The following is a 17,722-nucleotide window of genomic DNA, read 5'->3' on the forward strand; positions in this document are numbered from 1 at the left end:
GCAATTCTGAACACTATGACACTATAGCTACAGACTTAATGAGGCAAACTAAATACTTCCTATTTGTTCTAGAAAGCTCGAGCAGCACTACAAGTCAATCTGAAAACAAGCAAACAAAATACCCAAACACAAAAACTTACCAACAAAATAAATATTTCACATCTTGCTCATGAAACGTTGTGCTGGAAGATGTGGTACATGATTTTAAATGTAAACTGTTAGATCTACTGGTCCATTAACATCTAGTTTCATAAGACACTGCGATGTGTACCATTGACATAAAACCCCTGCACTTCTGTCTTTAGGACTCTGAAGACACCCGTATTTACAGAGTATCCATGCTCACTTGGCAAATTGCAGCTAAAAAGTACCACATGAAACTTAGCAAGGTAAGATTGAAACTTTCTTTCATATGCTAACACGTTTATTGGGAGAAATAAAAGCAGACACCATTCTCAAGCTTCTTAAACTGTTCCGGCAATCTTTTAAAAAATCATTTCAGTAACAGTAATAAAAAACAAACCCCAAACCCAAAACTTCAGAAGAAAGGTTAGACAGGAAATAGGCTACATGCCAGGAAGAAGAAAAAAGGGAGCCAAACACCTGAACTTGATGGCAGCAAAGTGCAGAGTTCATTTTAGAGAGCACTATACAAAGCTTAGTTGCTCTAACTGGCACTTGCTAGTTTCACCACAATCTTTGTGTTGAAATCCAATTTGGTTCAACAATACATGGACTTCTTTTGTTCACCTGGAGTTATGATGCCCAAAGGAATATGATCAGGAGGGGATTATGAAAGATCTCAAGAGTTACAAGTAACATCTACAGGAGAACTACTGATAGCTCTTCAGATTTTCAACTATAAATACCTTAACTGTTGGAGAACTAACAGTAAATTTAACCATTAAGGTCCCCCAAAATGATCCTTAAGTAACCCATATATATATGCTATATAGCAGCAAATACCTTGCTAGCTATCTAGCTGTGCCATAGCCTCAAATAGACCTGAAATCAGTGTAATCTTGTGAAGATTACCAACCTAAGTTACACAACTTTCTCTTTTTTCTCTTGTCCTTCCTTGCATGCTTTCAACTAGTTCTCACAAATTGACTCTCACTTGATTCTGTCTGCAGCCACAAGGTCAGAAGGCAAGTCAAAAGTAGTTTCAGTCAGAACTACTGTCCTGAATCAAAGTCCTGTTCACCCCTGCTTACTGTCATTAGGCTTGCCCTGCAGAGCAGTCTCAGAGCTCTTGAACTGCATTCCTTTCAAATAAAGATGAAACAGAAGATCCAGTCTGAGAAAGCAGCCAGTACTCATTAATGGCTGGGGTGTACTCAGTCCAACAGGAAATACAGGAGATAGTCTGGACCAGCTCAAAACCACATATAGTGTAGTTGCATCTTCAGCAATGTCTCATATTCTACAGACCTGCTATCCTGGAATCTCCTACCTGCTGATGTAGGCAAAGCCACAGAACCATGCAACTAGCACAGCAGCTGGGGGAAGTGAATAGCAATTTTTCTATCACTCCTGCTGTTTAAACACTGTCCTTCAGACACATGGTGACATCTGGCTCAACCATCATCTCAGTGATGAGGATAACTTCATGTCTGTTGAGTGAGGTTAGGCAGGATAACTTGGGTTACCCTCCTTTCCCTGAATCCTCATGCTGCATCACTGAGTGCTTATTTATGATACTGTGTTCTTCAAACAGCAGCTCAGGCATACAGAGGATGAAATTCCACCTTGTGTCAGTGCCTCCACTTTGATCTACTGAAGCGGCATGTTATTTCTGCAACGTTGACCAAGTGTCATGGACTGTAAAGCAATAGCTAAAGTCATGGTATACACTGTGTACAAGTCAACATTTCTTCAACATTCTTGGTATTTGCCCCTGAAACCATATACAACATGATTAAAACAAGGATGCAAATGTTATGGACAGAGTCTTGCTTCAGTATATACATAATACTGAAGCTAACAAGATGTGATTAACTACCAGACTAGACAGCTTCTTAAATACATACACAAGACAACTGGATTTTTCCATCCCCCTCCACACATTTCACAGTCAGTGCATTATGTGCTGCAGAGGTGTGGAAGCTGAACTATGGCTGTCATTTGCTGAGATACTGCAAAAATCACTGTTGACGTAAGTACATGCAACCCTGTTTACCAGAGCGGGAGCTGCATGCACTGAGTGCTGCTGAAATTCAAGCCATTTATCTACCATGGGTCTACATGCCCAATTTTGTCTTAAAAACTAATTTTGAAAGAAATTGCAAAGTCACAGTCTAGTAAGAACACTGGGTGGTTAGGTACCTCATCACCTACAAAATCCAAACAACAGTGAATAAAGAAAATGAGGGGAGGCATGAGAGGAGACCAGTGGGCTGTGCAATTGCAGTTGAGCACTATATGGATTCCAGCTATCTGCCAGTCACTGTTGGCATGGATTACAACTTTGCTAGTCCTGAACTAGTGTAGTGTACAGGTTTCATTTCATTTGCGGAGTACCTTAAAAAAAGACAAGTTATGCAGTGGAATTCCAGTCATTGTAGTCTGGTGTATAGGAATGCAGCACATTAACAGAACAAACCTGATGCTGCAACTTTTCCAGAGATGAGTCCACATTGTCACATCTTTCTCAAAGTCTGTTCTTTTGGCATAGCTGGCAAGTGGTTTTAGTTAAGCACAAGTGCAAACTCAAGTAAACACCCTGTGAAAAGAATATTCAACAGGCTGTGAAATAGTGATCAGCTTTGCAGTTCTCACTGGAGCATGAAAAACACTTTAACCATCCTTTAGTTTCCACAGAATAGTAGTTGTCTCTGCTGCACAGGCTACAAACAGCTATAACCAGCATCTGGAAAATGCAAGGTTCTCATGCCATGCCCAACCTAGAAATACCCAGACAGGGAAACCAAAATCACCTTTGAAGTCTACGGAACAGGTTACAAGATACATACGTGCAGAATATATTAATACTTAAACTCAGCTCTAACCTTCTCTTCAGATACAACTGTCAATGTAATCTACCATATGAAAAATGTTTATGGAAAGCTTTGTAACAGAATGGACCATTTTTGAGCTACAGGCAGACAAATGTTGGATAAAAGTATTTAAAATTCATAGTAAATTTAATATTGCCTCTAAATAAAGTGTCATTTAGTAAAAAAGGACTGGAAAACAAACTACATTTTGCAAAGTTTCCAAAATATGTCAATTTGATGGTACATGAAAAATGTTCAGATTAAACCTAACAGGCCAAATGACTAAGTTTTATACTAAATGATAAGTTTTGTACTAAGGCTTTTTAACTTCTGTGTAACATGTAGCCTATCAGAGATAAATCATTGCCTGTCCCACACAGTTAAAAGGAATTCACTGTGACTGGTTTTGGTAATTGCTCTGCTGTTTGATGAGGTCTAGGGAAGTATTTTTGTATAGAATATATTACAGTATTTAAATCTGTAATGCTAAAACACCAAAACTTGAAGGTATTTGGATTACACAATTGTCAAAATTAAAATTATGGTAAATTAACACACTGAATTTTCATTTTTTTGTGATTTCCTTGTATTATCTCTTAACATAAATACAAAATACTGATGTAGGATTCTGAGGCATTTGCCTCTCTGTACTTGAAAAACCTAAATATATAAATGTTCCACAGTCACTTCATCACATTTGCCTTCTCTGTTTGATTCTTAATAATCCAGATTTAGTAACACTTGTTTTTCAAACAAGGTGGGAAGTTATTAGTCAGTTTAGACTCTTGAGTACCTCTATTGAAATAATTTGATAAAATAACAAAGAGAGGAATCTCTCCAAAAGCAATGCTTTCACAGGTTCTGTAAATTTAGAAAGGTAAGAGATACAGCTGTAATGCCTCAATAAAAGCAGGACTTGTATGTGTTGCAATGTACATGAAAATAAAGAAACTGAGAGACATTTTCTTCAGCTCTTCCTCTACAACACATGCTTTGACTATTTCTTGCCCTTTGAAAGGGCAGCTGCAGTTGAAGTCCTTCAAGGGAACTGTTCAAGAACGGATGAGCTGGATTTATGCCAAAGCATTCTCTAATTATGCAGACCATTATGTGTCACCAGCGCATCCTTCCACATGTGCAAAAATACAGTGACTTCAGTTATACTGGAACAGATTGTTCAGCTGGTCTTCAGTAATTAAATTAATTAGCAGCTAAATAATGTTGAAAAAAAAATTTCTCCAATTTCTGTGCAACGTATCAGGATTTGCAAGAAACAATGACAAGTACTGCGTGGGAAACAGGTATAGGTGTAATAGTAAGATCTGGCTGTCTTTTTTTAATCTAAAATGGAGCTACAGATAGAGCTACATCGCAGGTCCAGGCTCACTAACTACATAGAATGCAATCTACATTACTTTCATACATAGTTTTTGCCTAAGTTTCCTTCAGACAGCTATCCTCATATCTGCAGAATATTGATTTATGCTTGTTTTCAACCCCTTATTATAAGTACTGCATGTGCTTGCAACCAAGAGGCTTTCTAACTTGGGCTTTCTGTACAGGCTTCCGTTGTGGCATGATTTCCCTAAGAAGATGTCTCCTTTTAATGAATGCTCTGCCTCTTCCAACTTGAAGATAACACCAGGAGCAGGGTGTGCTGTAAACCTCAACAGATTCTGTACATAAACTGTATCCCATAGGCTTCATTTCCACCCTTAGATCTCAGTTCTCGTGGTAAGTTTTGTTACATGAGGGAACAGCATCCTCAGAGAACAGAAGCTAATTCATTTGATGCTTAAAAAGTAAACCAGAAAAGACATTTAGCATAATCCATAAACCTCCGGTCTACAGGAACAAGTCTGATGGATAACCTGTCAAGCCTTTCCCATCCCTCTAACGAACCACAAAAAGTAAAGCAGGATGTGCAAGCCATATGCTCTTTAAATTACGACCATTTTGCATACCTGAGACAGGCTGGGAGCTTGTTGGTCTGTAAATACTCTTACAGGTTCTTGACTTATTTATGAGGATAGAAGGAACACAACTTATGCATTCACATCACATAACCTCTATGTTTTCAAGTAAGGCCTAAAGGCAAGTGCTTTCATTTCAGCAAGCATATAAAGAAAGCTTATTCTTATGTGGTTTTATTTCCCCAAGATTGATTTTGCAAAACAGAACTTCTTGAGTTTTAAGGAATGGATTATGGTAGGAAATTGTAAATGTCTATTTGAAATGAAAGATAAAGGACAACTAGCTATTAGCAGCCTAGTTCTATGTAGCAGATTTTAAGCTGTAACATAAAGCCATCAAGCAAAGACTGAAAAATAAGGTGTTGCCATGAATCAGTCAACTCCATTATGTTGCTGTAAAACTGGAAGTTAAAAATCTCCATAGCAGATCTGGCAAATTATGTATCACTACCTCTGGAATTAGAGCAGGGAAATCACACCTAACAAGTCTGGTTTTGAACACACCCTAAAGTACTCTGGATTCTTACAGGCAAGCCTCATTTGAACTCTGGGAATACCTGAAGATGAATTAAAGCAGTATAGAAACAAAACGGTAACTTAAATCCATCTGTTTCACATACTCTTTTGCTATCCTTTCCTTTGGTCACTTGTCAGGAATCTTCTATTCACTGGTCCTTTCCCTCTCCTTTTATTGCAAGTGCTCTTCAACAAGAACTTGCAGCAGCATTTCTTAATGTGAAAGTCTGTTTATGAAATTAAATATGCCAGCCTACTTACAGCAATATAGAGCAGAGCCAGAAGCTGTTACAATTGCAGGCATGCTGCACTTTTTTTTAGTGAACAAACACAATTTGTTTTATCCACCAGCATGAAGTAAGGAGATTTGCCTCCCAGTATGGAGGAAAAAAAGTGACAAATCTTTTCCTCTTGAAAATAACGCTAAATAAAATCTGAACTTACACTCTTGCAACTACTAGTAGAGCTTCGTAAACAAAAGGAAACAACGGAAGATTTTAGGAGGTGCTGAAACATGTTTTGAAGTTTTATTACAAAAATATATTTGCAAACATACAAAATTTTGGATGAAAAAATGCTCATTCTTAAACATTTATGCAATAACTTAATAACTGCAAACAAACATAGGTGCTATAAAATCCATACCATAACAAAAACGTTAATGATGCAGTATCTAAATTTGCTGACTTACAATTATTCTCATTCCGGTTTCCAGAAATCTTTCCTGAAGCCCCCCTGCAAAAAGGGATACAACTGGTGCATCCACAGAAATGATAAAACTCAAAAATTACTAAAAGCACATAATGTACATTTAAAAAACCCCCTTAACTAACCATATGCCCATACACTGAATAGATAGGAATAAATACACTGCCAAATTAGAGATACTGCAACTTTTCCTACTTGAAGTGAAAGGAAGATATTGCATCTTAACATTTTTGTAACGTTGCCAGACAAAACTGAGGTGATACATATTGCACACATTCCTCCTGTTAAGATATGCTGTACAAAGCAACCCAAATACCTGGCAAAATGTGGCCAATTTGTTTAGAAACAAGAAGTCCCAAATTAAAATTTGTTTTCAGTAATATTTCAGAAATTGTATCAGCGTCTACATGTGGTGTCAGAAATATACCGAAATGAGGCGATTAGAAATGCAAGCAAAAATGAGATATATCTGGCAAGGGTTTAAATATATTGAGTATTTATACACAGAATTAAACATTTCATATGAAATTAAGATGAATCACTCAAGTTTAACTTTTTTCAATCATTCTAAAGTCTGGTTTAATTTGGAAAGATATACTGCTTCTAAGTTAATAGCTGTTAGGCACCTTTCATATAAACCTTGTATTATTTAATAACAGCAGATAAAGTGTAACTACAAAACTGAGAATTTTGATTTTCCTGAACAAGCAGCTGTAGGTTTAAACCATCTTTGATTAACTTTGAGTTTGGTTTGTTCTTTTGTTTCTTTGTTTGGTTTTTTTCCTAATGCGAATCAATGCTAGCCACAAAACACATACTTCAATAATACAGTTAATTTGGAGAGTATAGTCTGAACTGATACTCTTTCAATTCTCATAGCTAACAGGTAAAATCTCATTGGGCCAGTATTTTTTATTTAAATCGCTTGAAAAAGGTCACAGTTCATTTGCTCTGCTGACCCACAGTAACTTGCTACACACTAGTTATCCCTACATGCGGATAACACGAATCAAGCACTTCAACAAGCTGGTAATTTAAAATGTATACAGAAAGTTGAAATAATTAGGAAAAAAGTTGCTGAATAACACAGGCCACATTTAGCAAGAATAATTCAAATTTTACGCAGTCATTGAGCTTGTGTTTTACAATGCAACTTTTTATTGAAGAGGTTTAGCTGTTAAACTCACTATCCTGGCACTTGTCATAGATTTCTGTGGTGTGCTGGATGACATCTAGGTTGATTCCAGTGTCTGTTGGCTACACAGAGAGGCTGAACACCTGCACATTTGTTCTAAGCGAACAGGTTTGCTTGTGGTAGAAATGCCTACCTAGTAACTATGACTTCAACTTTGTTTCTTTTCCCATTCATTTTGAAAGTTGGGAAGGGGAAAGGAAACCAATTATGTATTCTTACTAGTACACTACAAAAAGAAAAGTAAGGGTCTGCCAACTACTTGTGGCAGTTACTGGGCGTCTGGAAACATGTTAAGGATATTCAAAGTAGAGTCAAGCTCTAAGAAAAGCACTGCTACTCTAAACAGTATTTTGTCAGCTGTATATGACTAAAGAATTCAATACACAACTCCTTTCTATGGTTTCTATAGATCTTTGGATATGACTGTATTTAGCAAACAGTACCAATCTGCACTATCAGCTTCCTATACTTCTGTTCTTGGAAACTTTTATCAAATCTTCCTTTGAAGAAACTGGAAGCTGTGCATAAGAAGAAATTACAGACTTCATTTTTGCTAAATCCAGATAAAAAGCAACTCTATTTGGTTCTGGTTATCCATTTTTGTTCACAGGAACTGCTCATTGGTTTGTCCCTTTTTGCGCACCTTTTACTAAAACCCAACAAAACAGATCAGTTTAGACCTTGGATCTAATTTGAGTCTCATTGTTTACGTGCATACACAGAATTATAGCTCTAGAATTTATGTAGGAAGCTCCTATCTTCCTGAACAAGGTTGAATTTATATTGCTGAATTCAAATGCTACCATTAAAGCCAATGTATTTCTTGATCAATGTGCACAACATTAGCATCTTTCCCTGAATCATGCACATTTTTCTAACAAAATACTATATATTTTAACTGGGAAATCTAGATTCAAGGGCTGAGAAGAGCTTTTCAGAAGGCAGGTAGTGCTAAACAAAATATATTTTCCACTAAAAAAGCTATGAAAAAAACCTAAAATAGATCAAATACATAAAAATGTAAATATCTGTTGTAATTAAAACATACCAGTTTGTGAACAAGCCACAGTTAAAGCTCAGTTACTAGTTTCCAATGAAATGACTATGCAACTTGACTACCTCAACATCAACTAATCCTTAGAATATATATATACACACATACATATATGTTGTAAGGAGCCAAACAATTTTTTTTCTTCATATTTCAATAGTGCTTGAGGGAAAAGAAAGAAGCAGCGCATCATAACTCACTACAGATTATCTTTTTACTCAATGAACGAAAACTTTTCTACTGGAAAAGCATCCCCTAAAACTACTATTGCTGGAGAAAGTTGGGACCTGAAGTCTTAATAATTACCTTTGCATGCCTTTAAGAAATAAATACAAGCCATGGGTAAACCAACACAGCAGCATAAGAAACTATAATTAGAAATTTTCTGATTTCAAATGGGAAAGTATCCAGTTAAATTCACATTCATTAATAGTGAATTACTAAATCACATTTAAGAAGTGATAACATTTTAACTAAACTTCAAACTATGAAGAGGGCACCAGAAGAAAAGCACACATTTGTTCCCCATCTGCATAGTTTCCAACACTGCAGTTCCAAGGCAACTGAGGAATGAACGCCAACTATGACATGGTCCATCAGTAAGCTACAAGGGTAACAAAGTGTTTAAACTATATCAAACACTGCTGAACAGGAAGAGGATCGTCTTGCAGTAGTGGTCTCCTAAGTGTAAATTTTAAACAAGAGAACTTTGACATGCAACTCTGTTGCTTTAAAAACAAAAACAAAGGAAAAAAAAAAGATACAATCACTGAGGATTTTGCATATTTCAAATGTTGCCTCTTTAGAGAAAATGGCATTATTTGGATACCTTTTTAATGGTGGTGACACAGAAGCAAGTAAGATTAATGGAATATTTAAAAGATGAATTCACATGCATTAGCTAGAGACTGTCAATGTATTAAGTAAATCACACTTTTAAACCTTTCACTATAGATTTAGCTCCAAAGGTCTGGGTTCCAGATCTGTTCCTTCCCCACATCTGCACCTTAAGTACAAGACATTGTGATCTCCTTTTCCCTCAGTCTTTCAAACTGGAACTAGGTTCCCACAACTGAATTTTGTTCCGGCATGGTGTAGTGTACTGCACTATGTATTTGCTGGTTTAAATAACATTGAGTCTGTAAATCCTTGAACAGTAAATACAGCTCGGAATGAAAGCCAGAGCAAACATTTGCACATTCACTTAATGCTAATGAGAGAGCTCAAATGCAACTTAAGTTCCCTCCCAGTAAAAACAAAGGTTTGCTGGTGATGATCACAGTGAAAACCTAGATCACGTCTGAGAACATTACTTTCATAAGTATTTAAGGAATAGTCTTTCCTAACAGGTTGAAATTCAAGACGTTGAAAACTAAATATTCTTTTACAAAAATATTAGTTTTATAGACGAGGCGCAATTGTTTCTAAAATGGATATATTTTAAGTAGGTTTAGCTTCGATTATAGTTTAACGTTATCCGTATTCTTGGTTAGGACTTGCAAGTAGACTTCATGAATAGTGCTGAGAAAACGGGAATCATTCTGCAGGAAAAAACACACATTAGAAACATTAGTGAAAAGATGCAAAAAAAAGTATACTGTCATTTAAGTTGTGCACAAGGATTCCTTAAAGTGCTGTTATCTAGGAGTTAAGTGAAATAGCAGCAATGCTTCTTTGGCAACATACAGACTGAATCTTGAAGCTACTAAGGCAGCTAAAGAGATCACCACGAACACCGGATGCTCAAGGAAACAGAGGTCATTTAGTCAACCACGGCCACATACTTCACTCCCCTCAGGGGCCAAAATTTAGTCTTAGACAGAGAATCCATTCTGTGTACAGGCTCCCAAATCAAGTCTGCATGAGTGTAAGAAGTAATTTGTTTTTTTCTGTCAAAGCAGCTTGAAAGAGACAGCAGTGTGTTACACAAGAATTCGCATGTCAAAGCATAAATGAGAAGTGAATTCTTTAAGTTATAGACAATAGTTAGACGTATTTCTTGAGTCCAATTCCTTCAAATGACAAGCTTACAAAACTGGTATCGTATCAGCTAGTTTGAAGATGTAATATTCTTTTCACAAGATCTGCAAAGCAAATTTGGTATCCTGCGCAGATACTTCCATGCTGCAGCTATGCCTGTTTTGGTCTTACTCAGCTATCCATCTATCTAAAGAGAAAACTGCAGACATATTTCAATCAGTCATATTTCAAGTCACCACCATGATGTTCTTCAGATTGCTGGGTGAAAATCAGTGTTCTATGTCTCTAATGAGACCAAGACTACTGCTAGTTGCAAGAAAAGTAATCAAGTTTCAGTCTTTACAGGGAAAAACCACATACAACAATACACAAAAGTTATTCAAAAGGGAACAACATAAATCAGGCAACCTAATTAATAATGGGATGCAGTAATGGCCCTTTTTGTTCCTAACAAATTTATTGCTGGGAAGATACTGCTCGTTGTTTTTAGACTTGCATTTCGAGTGTAAGTTCTACTATCATCAGCATGGAGGGGGCAAGAGAAACCTGAGTTAAAGAAAAGAGCTTGTCATTCATGGCAACTTCACCATGACATTAGAAGTCAAACTGATGACAGTGCATGGCTGCTCCCTACATCACAGTCAATTCAACTGCAATTTTTAGTTCCTTGAAATAGCAGAACTTTGCAATTTCCATTTCAAAGATACATACTTCAGTTAAAGATTAGGAGCGGTTCTGGGGAACTGTGAATAGGAAAGCTTTCCTTAGAAAAGCAGGAACACTTAATATGACAAAAACCAAACCCCCATCCCTGTAACAGGGTTTCTACTACTGTAACCTTTTCCTCACTTGTCCACAAATTACATGTGTGACCGTTTGAGACTGTGCCTTTAAGAAAGGGACACTCTGGCTGAATATTTTTGTAAATATACTGTATCCTAAACGAATTTCATTGGTGGATAGGTGGGAGTAAGATCTTAAGTCCCGGGGCAGCTGGAACTTTGTTAAGTTCACTTCCTTTCACTCACCCTTTCCAGCTGACTGCTTCTGGCCAAAAATAACAGATAAGCTTAATCTTCCTGCTGTACTAGGCCTTCTCTGCCTTGTTAACTCCCTTTTTCTCTTTCTCACCCTTTTTGGGGAAGAAGGGAGGTAGGGGGGTGAAGGGGGTATAGGGGGAAACCCCCCCTCTGCCGGGGGTCTTGTTCCTGTTTTTGTTTCTTTGCTGTATATTTCTGCATAGATTGTAAATACTGTATATTTGTGTACATAACTTCCTTGCATACCAAAATTGCTTTTCTAAATACAGCATTTCCCTTTCGCTTCACCGGCTGAGCTAGTTGTGGTTTTTTTTTCCCTTACTACTTCTTAGTGGGGGAGGGAAAGCTGGGCCTTTCCTCTCAACCCACCACAACATGGATGTGAAAGAACAAATCCAGTGCACAGCTCTTTCAAAGTCCTCCATCTCACAACCAAAAGGACCAAGCTGTGCCACGCTATATGCAGAGTCATCTACCCCTTCCAACTTCTTGGAACACATCCCTCAGGAAGCAAGCTTTGTAAAGACAGTACCTTTATTAGATGTATCAGTGCTTCCTGAAGCTGAGACCTACTGAGAACAGTAGGAGGTATAGCCTGAACTTCTGGTGTTCCAAGTGTTAAAGGTGAAGAAGAACTCGCTTTATTCTCCACTTCAGTGGCTTTTGTAGCTGATTGCTGAAAAACACTAGGAGACAAGAGGACCGAAGATGTTACTGTAGTCGTCGCTGTAACAAACTGTGGAGGTGCAACCTGCAAATCAAAATCGGAAAGATCAGTAAGCATCATGTCCAGTAAAGATGAATGCTGTCATGGCTGGAGAAATGAGCATAAAAAAGAAAATTGTAGCCATTATTTTTCAGTTAGATGTTAAAGAATAGCCATTCGTAATGAAGAAATAGATACCTATGAAGATTAGTATCAATAGCAATTCTTATTTTAAAAGCTGAAGAAGGTAAGAGTCTTTAGTTTTCTTGTGTGCAGACTCCTTCCTCATGTGGTTGCTACCTTCCAGAATCTTTGGAACATAACAAATAGAATCAAAGATGAGCTTTTCACCCAGGTAATCAAAGGAGCCTGCAATTGTTTTACAAATTATTATTTCCCTTAGGAGTTTACAGAAAGGCTGATCCTACTTCCTGTTCCCCTGCTTTTATGGTCTCCAATAAATATTTAAAATGACTGACAAACTGTAAGAAAAGCATTAGAGTACACTGAAATTTTATGTACATTTTCCTTTGTGAGGAGAAGGGACAGGAATATTTTGAGGACCATCTCCCCACCTCATTCTTTCATAGGAATATGTCCATTTCGTTACAGAAATTCACACACTGGCTTTTTATCACTTTTCCTTTTAAACAAACTGCAAATATATAGGAATATATTTGCATAAAGTGGATGTGACTAGACATCAGTTTTGAGAAATCCTGACATCTCCCAATAACTGCAATTATTACTCATTATGATAACCCACATCTTGCTTGGGTTTTCAGAAAGAAAAGAAACAAGCCAATCTCACTCAAAGAAAGCTAGACTAAATGTGATATGTAAAGGCATTTGATACATCAGCAAAAAGAATTTCCCTTGGATAATCAAAAATACTCAGAAGAAAAATGCTGCAAAGCCATCTCAAGCTAATGTGTATCTAATATCATCAACAGCAGAACTAGCAAACTGATTTTGTCATAGTCAAAACTGCAAAGACTTGAAGTGTGAGACTTCAGCTGAAGACAAACACATTTAAACCAATAAATGCAGTTTACCACGTAACATGCACAGGTTTCTTAATGTTAAAAAAAATAGCCATGTTAAATGCTTTTATTTAGGTAATTATTAACTATATCAATAACAGACTGTATAACCTGTCTTGTAGCAGGCCAATAGCTAAAACAGCAGGACCAATTTTACTGCTCTCACAATCAGATCTGGGCATACTACTAAGAACTGGTTTTTGTTGTGCAAGTTGGGCAAGAACGAGGCAATTTAAGATTTGAAAAAAGAGAGGGTAGGTAAAGGAAAAGTAGAATTAAATCACAGGTGTTATCCTGAAAAGGTAATTAAAAGCAATTCTTGAAGACTTGAATATTACCAGTTATTTAACTGTGACCTGAAATTTTATATTGACATTGATCTGATCTCAGAGGCACTTCCAATAATGCTAAATCTGCATTTAGATCACTAAAATTTACTATCACTAAATTTTGCAGTAACAAATGCTTATTACAGCTTTCTTCCTCTTGTGTTTCACTTGGTATCTTTTCCATAAAACACAAGGTATCTCGGAAAAATGGGAAGAGACAGTAAGGCAAGGGTTGCACTTTATGCAGTGCTTAAGGCTGGATAATAGACTCTCCTGCAGTGTTAGTACTGCCTGTAAGCAGTTCAAATGGTGAAAATTCAATGCAAGATCGCAGATCCAAAAATGTATTCTCATTTCTGCATTAGCATCAACAATAAGAGGCACTGTTCCACAAATAAAAAGGGAGGGAAAAAAAAAAAAGAGAGATTACTCCCTCATAGCAGTCACAGAAACTCCCTCTTGCTCAGTACAGCTTTCTTCAGCTTCATAACAGCACTTAAAATATGGTCATTGGGCCATGTTTATTTGAGATACGAATGGCTTAACAGTTTTATACCCTCCCCTTCTTTTAAAACAACCACCATCAACTAGCAGATGTTCACTTACTTGACTTGCTTTAGACAGCGTCTTCGGCTGTGAAAATACTTCGGAGTCTTTGTTTTGTTGTACAGTCTAAGTTAAAGAGAAAGTGTAATTCACAAGTTAGCATCCACAGCTCCATTCTCTGTTTCTATGAAAGCATAAAAATACAAATGTCAACAGATTTCAGATGTAAGTCAATTAGTTTTGTAGAACTGATATAATCAAAGGGAAAGTAGAAAAAGAGGAAAGATTTGGATTTCTGTTTTACGCTTTCAATATTACAGCAAACCTGTAAAGCTGTAACAAACCACTTCTGAGGAAAGATCACAACAACTAAAAAAATGAAAATATAAACATTAAAACACTGAAACTGGAAACAACCCAAATGCTACAAGGTGAAGAGCTCAGTTCCTTGTAATCAGTTTGGTTAAGCTGCCAGGAAGGCTAAATTCAGAGTTTTTTCCTAGGAGTTTCATCTAATCACCTCCACAAAACACAACCCCCAAAACCAAACGAAAAAACAACCCAACCAATCAACCCCCAAAACCCAACCAAAACACCCACAACAAACAAAACCCACACCAACAAAAAAAACCCCTAACCAGCCAACCAAAAAAGCCCCCACCAACAAAACCAAAAAAGCTGAATACAGCATATCCTGCTAGAACTTCACAAGTATTTTATACCTTTACAATCAGCCCTCAGATATTTCTTTAGTGAGCTTTCAAGACTATAATATAATAAAATTCAAGTATTATAAAATATTAGAAAACAGACTAAAAGCCATGTAGAGAATATACTTTAGTAAATTCTATGGCACTCTTTGAAAGGCTTGTGACAGCCATTTGGAGCACTCTTGGCAACACAGAACAAGAAGGGCTTGTTGCAGCCATTTGGAGTACCTCTTGGCAACACAGAGCAAGAAGCAGCTCTCTGCAACAGACAGTACTTGACTGCAATGAAAAGAAAAAACAACCAACCAAAACACTCAGGGAATTGATAGTCCTTAATGATGAAAATAAAAATAGCTTTATGAAGTGGTAACAAGCACAAGATCAAATTTTTTATGTCCAATTATGCAAGAGTCAGGAAGTCTTTTGCTAGTTTGAGAGTGTATTTGGACTACAGAGAATTCTGTCTAAAGGAAATACGTAAACACAGTGGACATGCTGAGTGTAAAACTGGCATATGAAGAGCTAATTCCCAAGGCTATTGAGCAGACGTTGAATAAAGGCAGTCAAGGATAAACCCAGCCAGCTTTTCTATATACTCAGATGGCACAATCCTCAGTCAAATCTGTATCAAGGTTTAGTAGCTCACAATAGAAAAAAAGTACTGCTCACAATGTACACTTTTTCAATACTAGATGGCTAAAGCTGCTCAGTGCTGTACTTGGACCTTCTCCTACCTTCACAAATGCGTCAGTCTAAATACCTTCAAAAGCTGACTGATATGAAAATAATCCTAGCATATAGCAGACAGCCTCCTTGAAAATGTTCAAGAACTGCAAATAAGAAATAAGGTAACTGGAAAGACAGCACAGTAAGTACACACCCATTTGTTGCACATTAAGACAAGGATAACTCTTCTGAGGACAGAAAAGCAACACTTAATAAATACAGGGTATTTAAAAACAATGGTTAGGACAAATTACAGGCTGAAAAGTTGTTTTTGATTAGCTCTCCTGTGCCTTATTCATAGCAAAGAGTAGTAGCTGACCCATACAGGGCTACCAAAGATCTTGCTAAAACCCAGTGACATTAGAAAATTAATGCAGATGTAGCTGTAAGAAGGATTGCTTGGTGTTCTCTATTCTTGCATTACCACAGTATCCAAGATACAGCCCTGGCTTAGTCTGCATAAATGTAACTAAACTAATAATATAATGTAAGAACATAACGAAATTAAGAGAAGTGCTTGGATAACCTCAGAGGCGAGAACTACAGGAAGTTATTCCCTTTGGCAAAAAAAAGAATCCACTAACTCAAACTCAGTGTCTTTACTACTGAGGTAGCCAATTATACAGTAGAGCAACACTAACTGATAGAAATTACTTTATAACACAAAGCCACATGCATTAACTTTAAACTAGCAGTGACATTTTCACCCAGTCTCTCCAAACAAATTTACTGCTTTGGCTTATATTAAGGAAAATCCAGTAGATTCTCCTCCAAAAAATAAAGTTTAAGGGTAAGAGATACTGGGATAAAACAAACCAAGGTGGTCAATGAGACAAATCAGTTTATGATCCATTTTACTGAATAATGAACAATATCCTAACATAGCTCAGAGATATCCCCAGCAAATGGGGGTCGGTCAAAATTGAAGGAGTACAAAACATCTGAAGCAAAATAACCAGAAATGAAAAATTGTCAATTTTGTATTTTCAAAGAAGGTTCAGACTAGACTTCCACTGCATCAACTCTTGTAACACTGATCAGTCTGTAACCTTCTGTCCCATCTCAGATCATCGGTTCTTAACAGTATTTTTCTGATACAAGTACAGATGAATTCTTTATGACTTAATCATCCCCTAACAGCAACAGCTTGAAAATACTCCTCTACAGACAGGTCTGCCACTGATAGCAGAGGCTAATGATATAAAACTAATGGAATTGCATGTCTAAGTTAGCAATTCAATCAATATCACACAGTGAAGTCCTTAATTATTTTAAAAAGGCTAATACAAACCAGCACATTTTCCAAAACAAGATACATGTAGTCTTAAAAACAGTCTAAAGCTTCATGGATATAAAAACCCACAGAATACCTGAAGGGGAGAGATTATCTTGCTGTTCAAGACTGATGGCTTACTGTGAGATTCTTTGAAGCTTTCTGGTGTTGCAAGCTGGCCAATCGAGGCAGAGATGTTTGGTGTTAAGGAAGTCTTAGTGAGAGACTGCTGTTGCATTTGGTCATGCTGTGGGGTCAACCTGAGTTTCTGAAGAAGATCAACACTTGTATGGGATGTATTTGAGACAGTTCCTGTGTTTGTTGGTGTCAAGGGTGCTATAAGCTGGCTTTGACCAGCCATTAGGTTTTGAGGAGCGTGGTTCACTTCAGATGGCGGCTGATTCACTAGTGGGGATATCTGCTTGGCAGCTTGCTGCATAACTTGAATTATACTGTTGTTTTGTTTTAGGCCAGGAAGCATCTGAACAGAGCCAGCTTCCACTGCTGAGGCTGAATTAAGAACAGGGCTTAAACGAACCGAATAGCTTGAAACATTTTTGATATCAGGCTGGGAGACTGACGCTGGAGGTATTAGCATAGGTGTTAGACATTCCTGATGAGTCAAAGGATTGGCACTGCTTTTAACGCTGGGACTTTCAGACTTCCCTAGGGATTGCTGCATTACTGTTGACTGGTCAAAGGAAAAAGGCAAAAGCAAACTGTGCTGCTCTCTGGCAGAGGTGTCCATCTGCAACTTCTCCAGTCTCTCAGGATTGGGATACGGAGCTGTGGGCTGTTCCTTTGGTACAGAGGTTCCAAAGAGTTCCTCCAAAGTCAGATGCTTCTGCCTTGACAGGAATGGCTAGAAGAAAAGGAAGTTTTCATTTTCCATTTAGAAATTATGTCACTGTGCATCTCATACCATCTATT

At 37.3% G+C, this 17,722-nt stretch overlaps 1 protein-coding gene across 1 annotated transcript in view; it reads right to left on the bottom strand.

The window, feature by feature from the left end:
• Nucleotides 1-5,993: 5,993 nt before the first annotated feature.
• The window catches only part of DCP1A (decapping mRNA 1A), a 49,804-nt gene continuing 38,075 nt past the window's right edge, over nt 5,994-17,722 (bottom strand). Inside the window, exons 7-10 of the mRNA XM_054167711.1 lie at nt 16,890-17,654; nt 14,144-14,209; nt 11,992-12,210; nt 5,994-9,980 (exon numbers count right to left, since the gene is read on the bottom strand). Of these exons, the coding sequence (XP_054023686.1) occupies nt 9,900-9,980; nt 11,992-12,210; nt 14,144-14,209; nt 16,890-17,654 (1,131 nt within the window). The 3' untranslated portion in view covers nt 5,994-9,899. The remainder of the gene's footprint in view (nt 9,981-11,991; nt 12,211-14,143; nt 14,210-16,889; nt 17,655-17,722) is intronic.

The sequence above is a fragment of the Dryobates pubescens genome, chromosome 1, assembly GCF_014839835.1.
Source record: "Dryobates pubescens isolate bDryPub1 chromosome 1, bDryPub1.pri, whole genome shotgun sequence".
Classification (NCBI taxonomy): Eukaryota; Metazoa; Chordata; class Aves; order Piciformes; family Picidae; genus Dryobates; species Dryobates pubescens.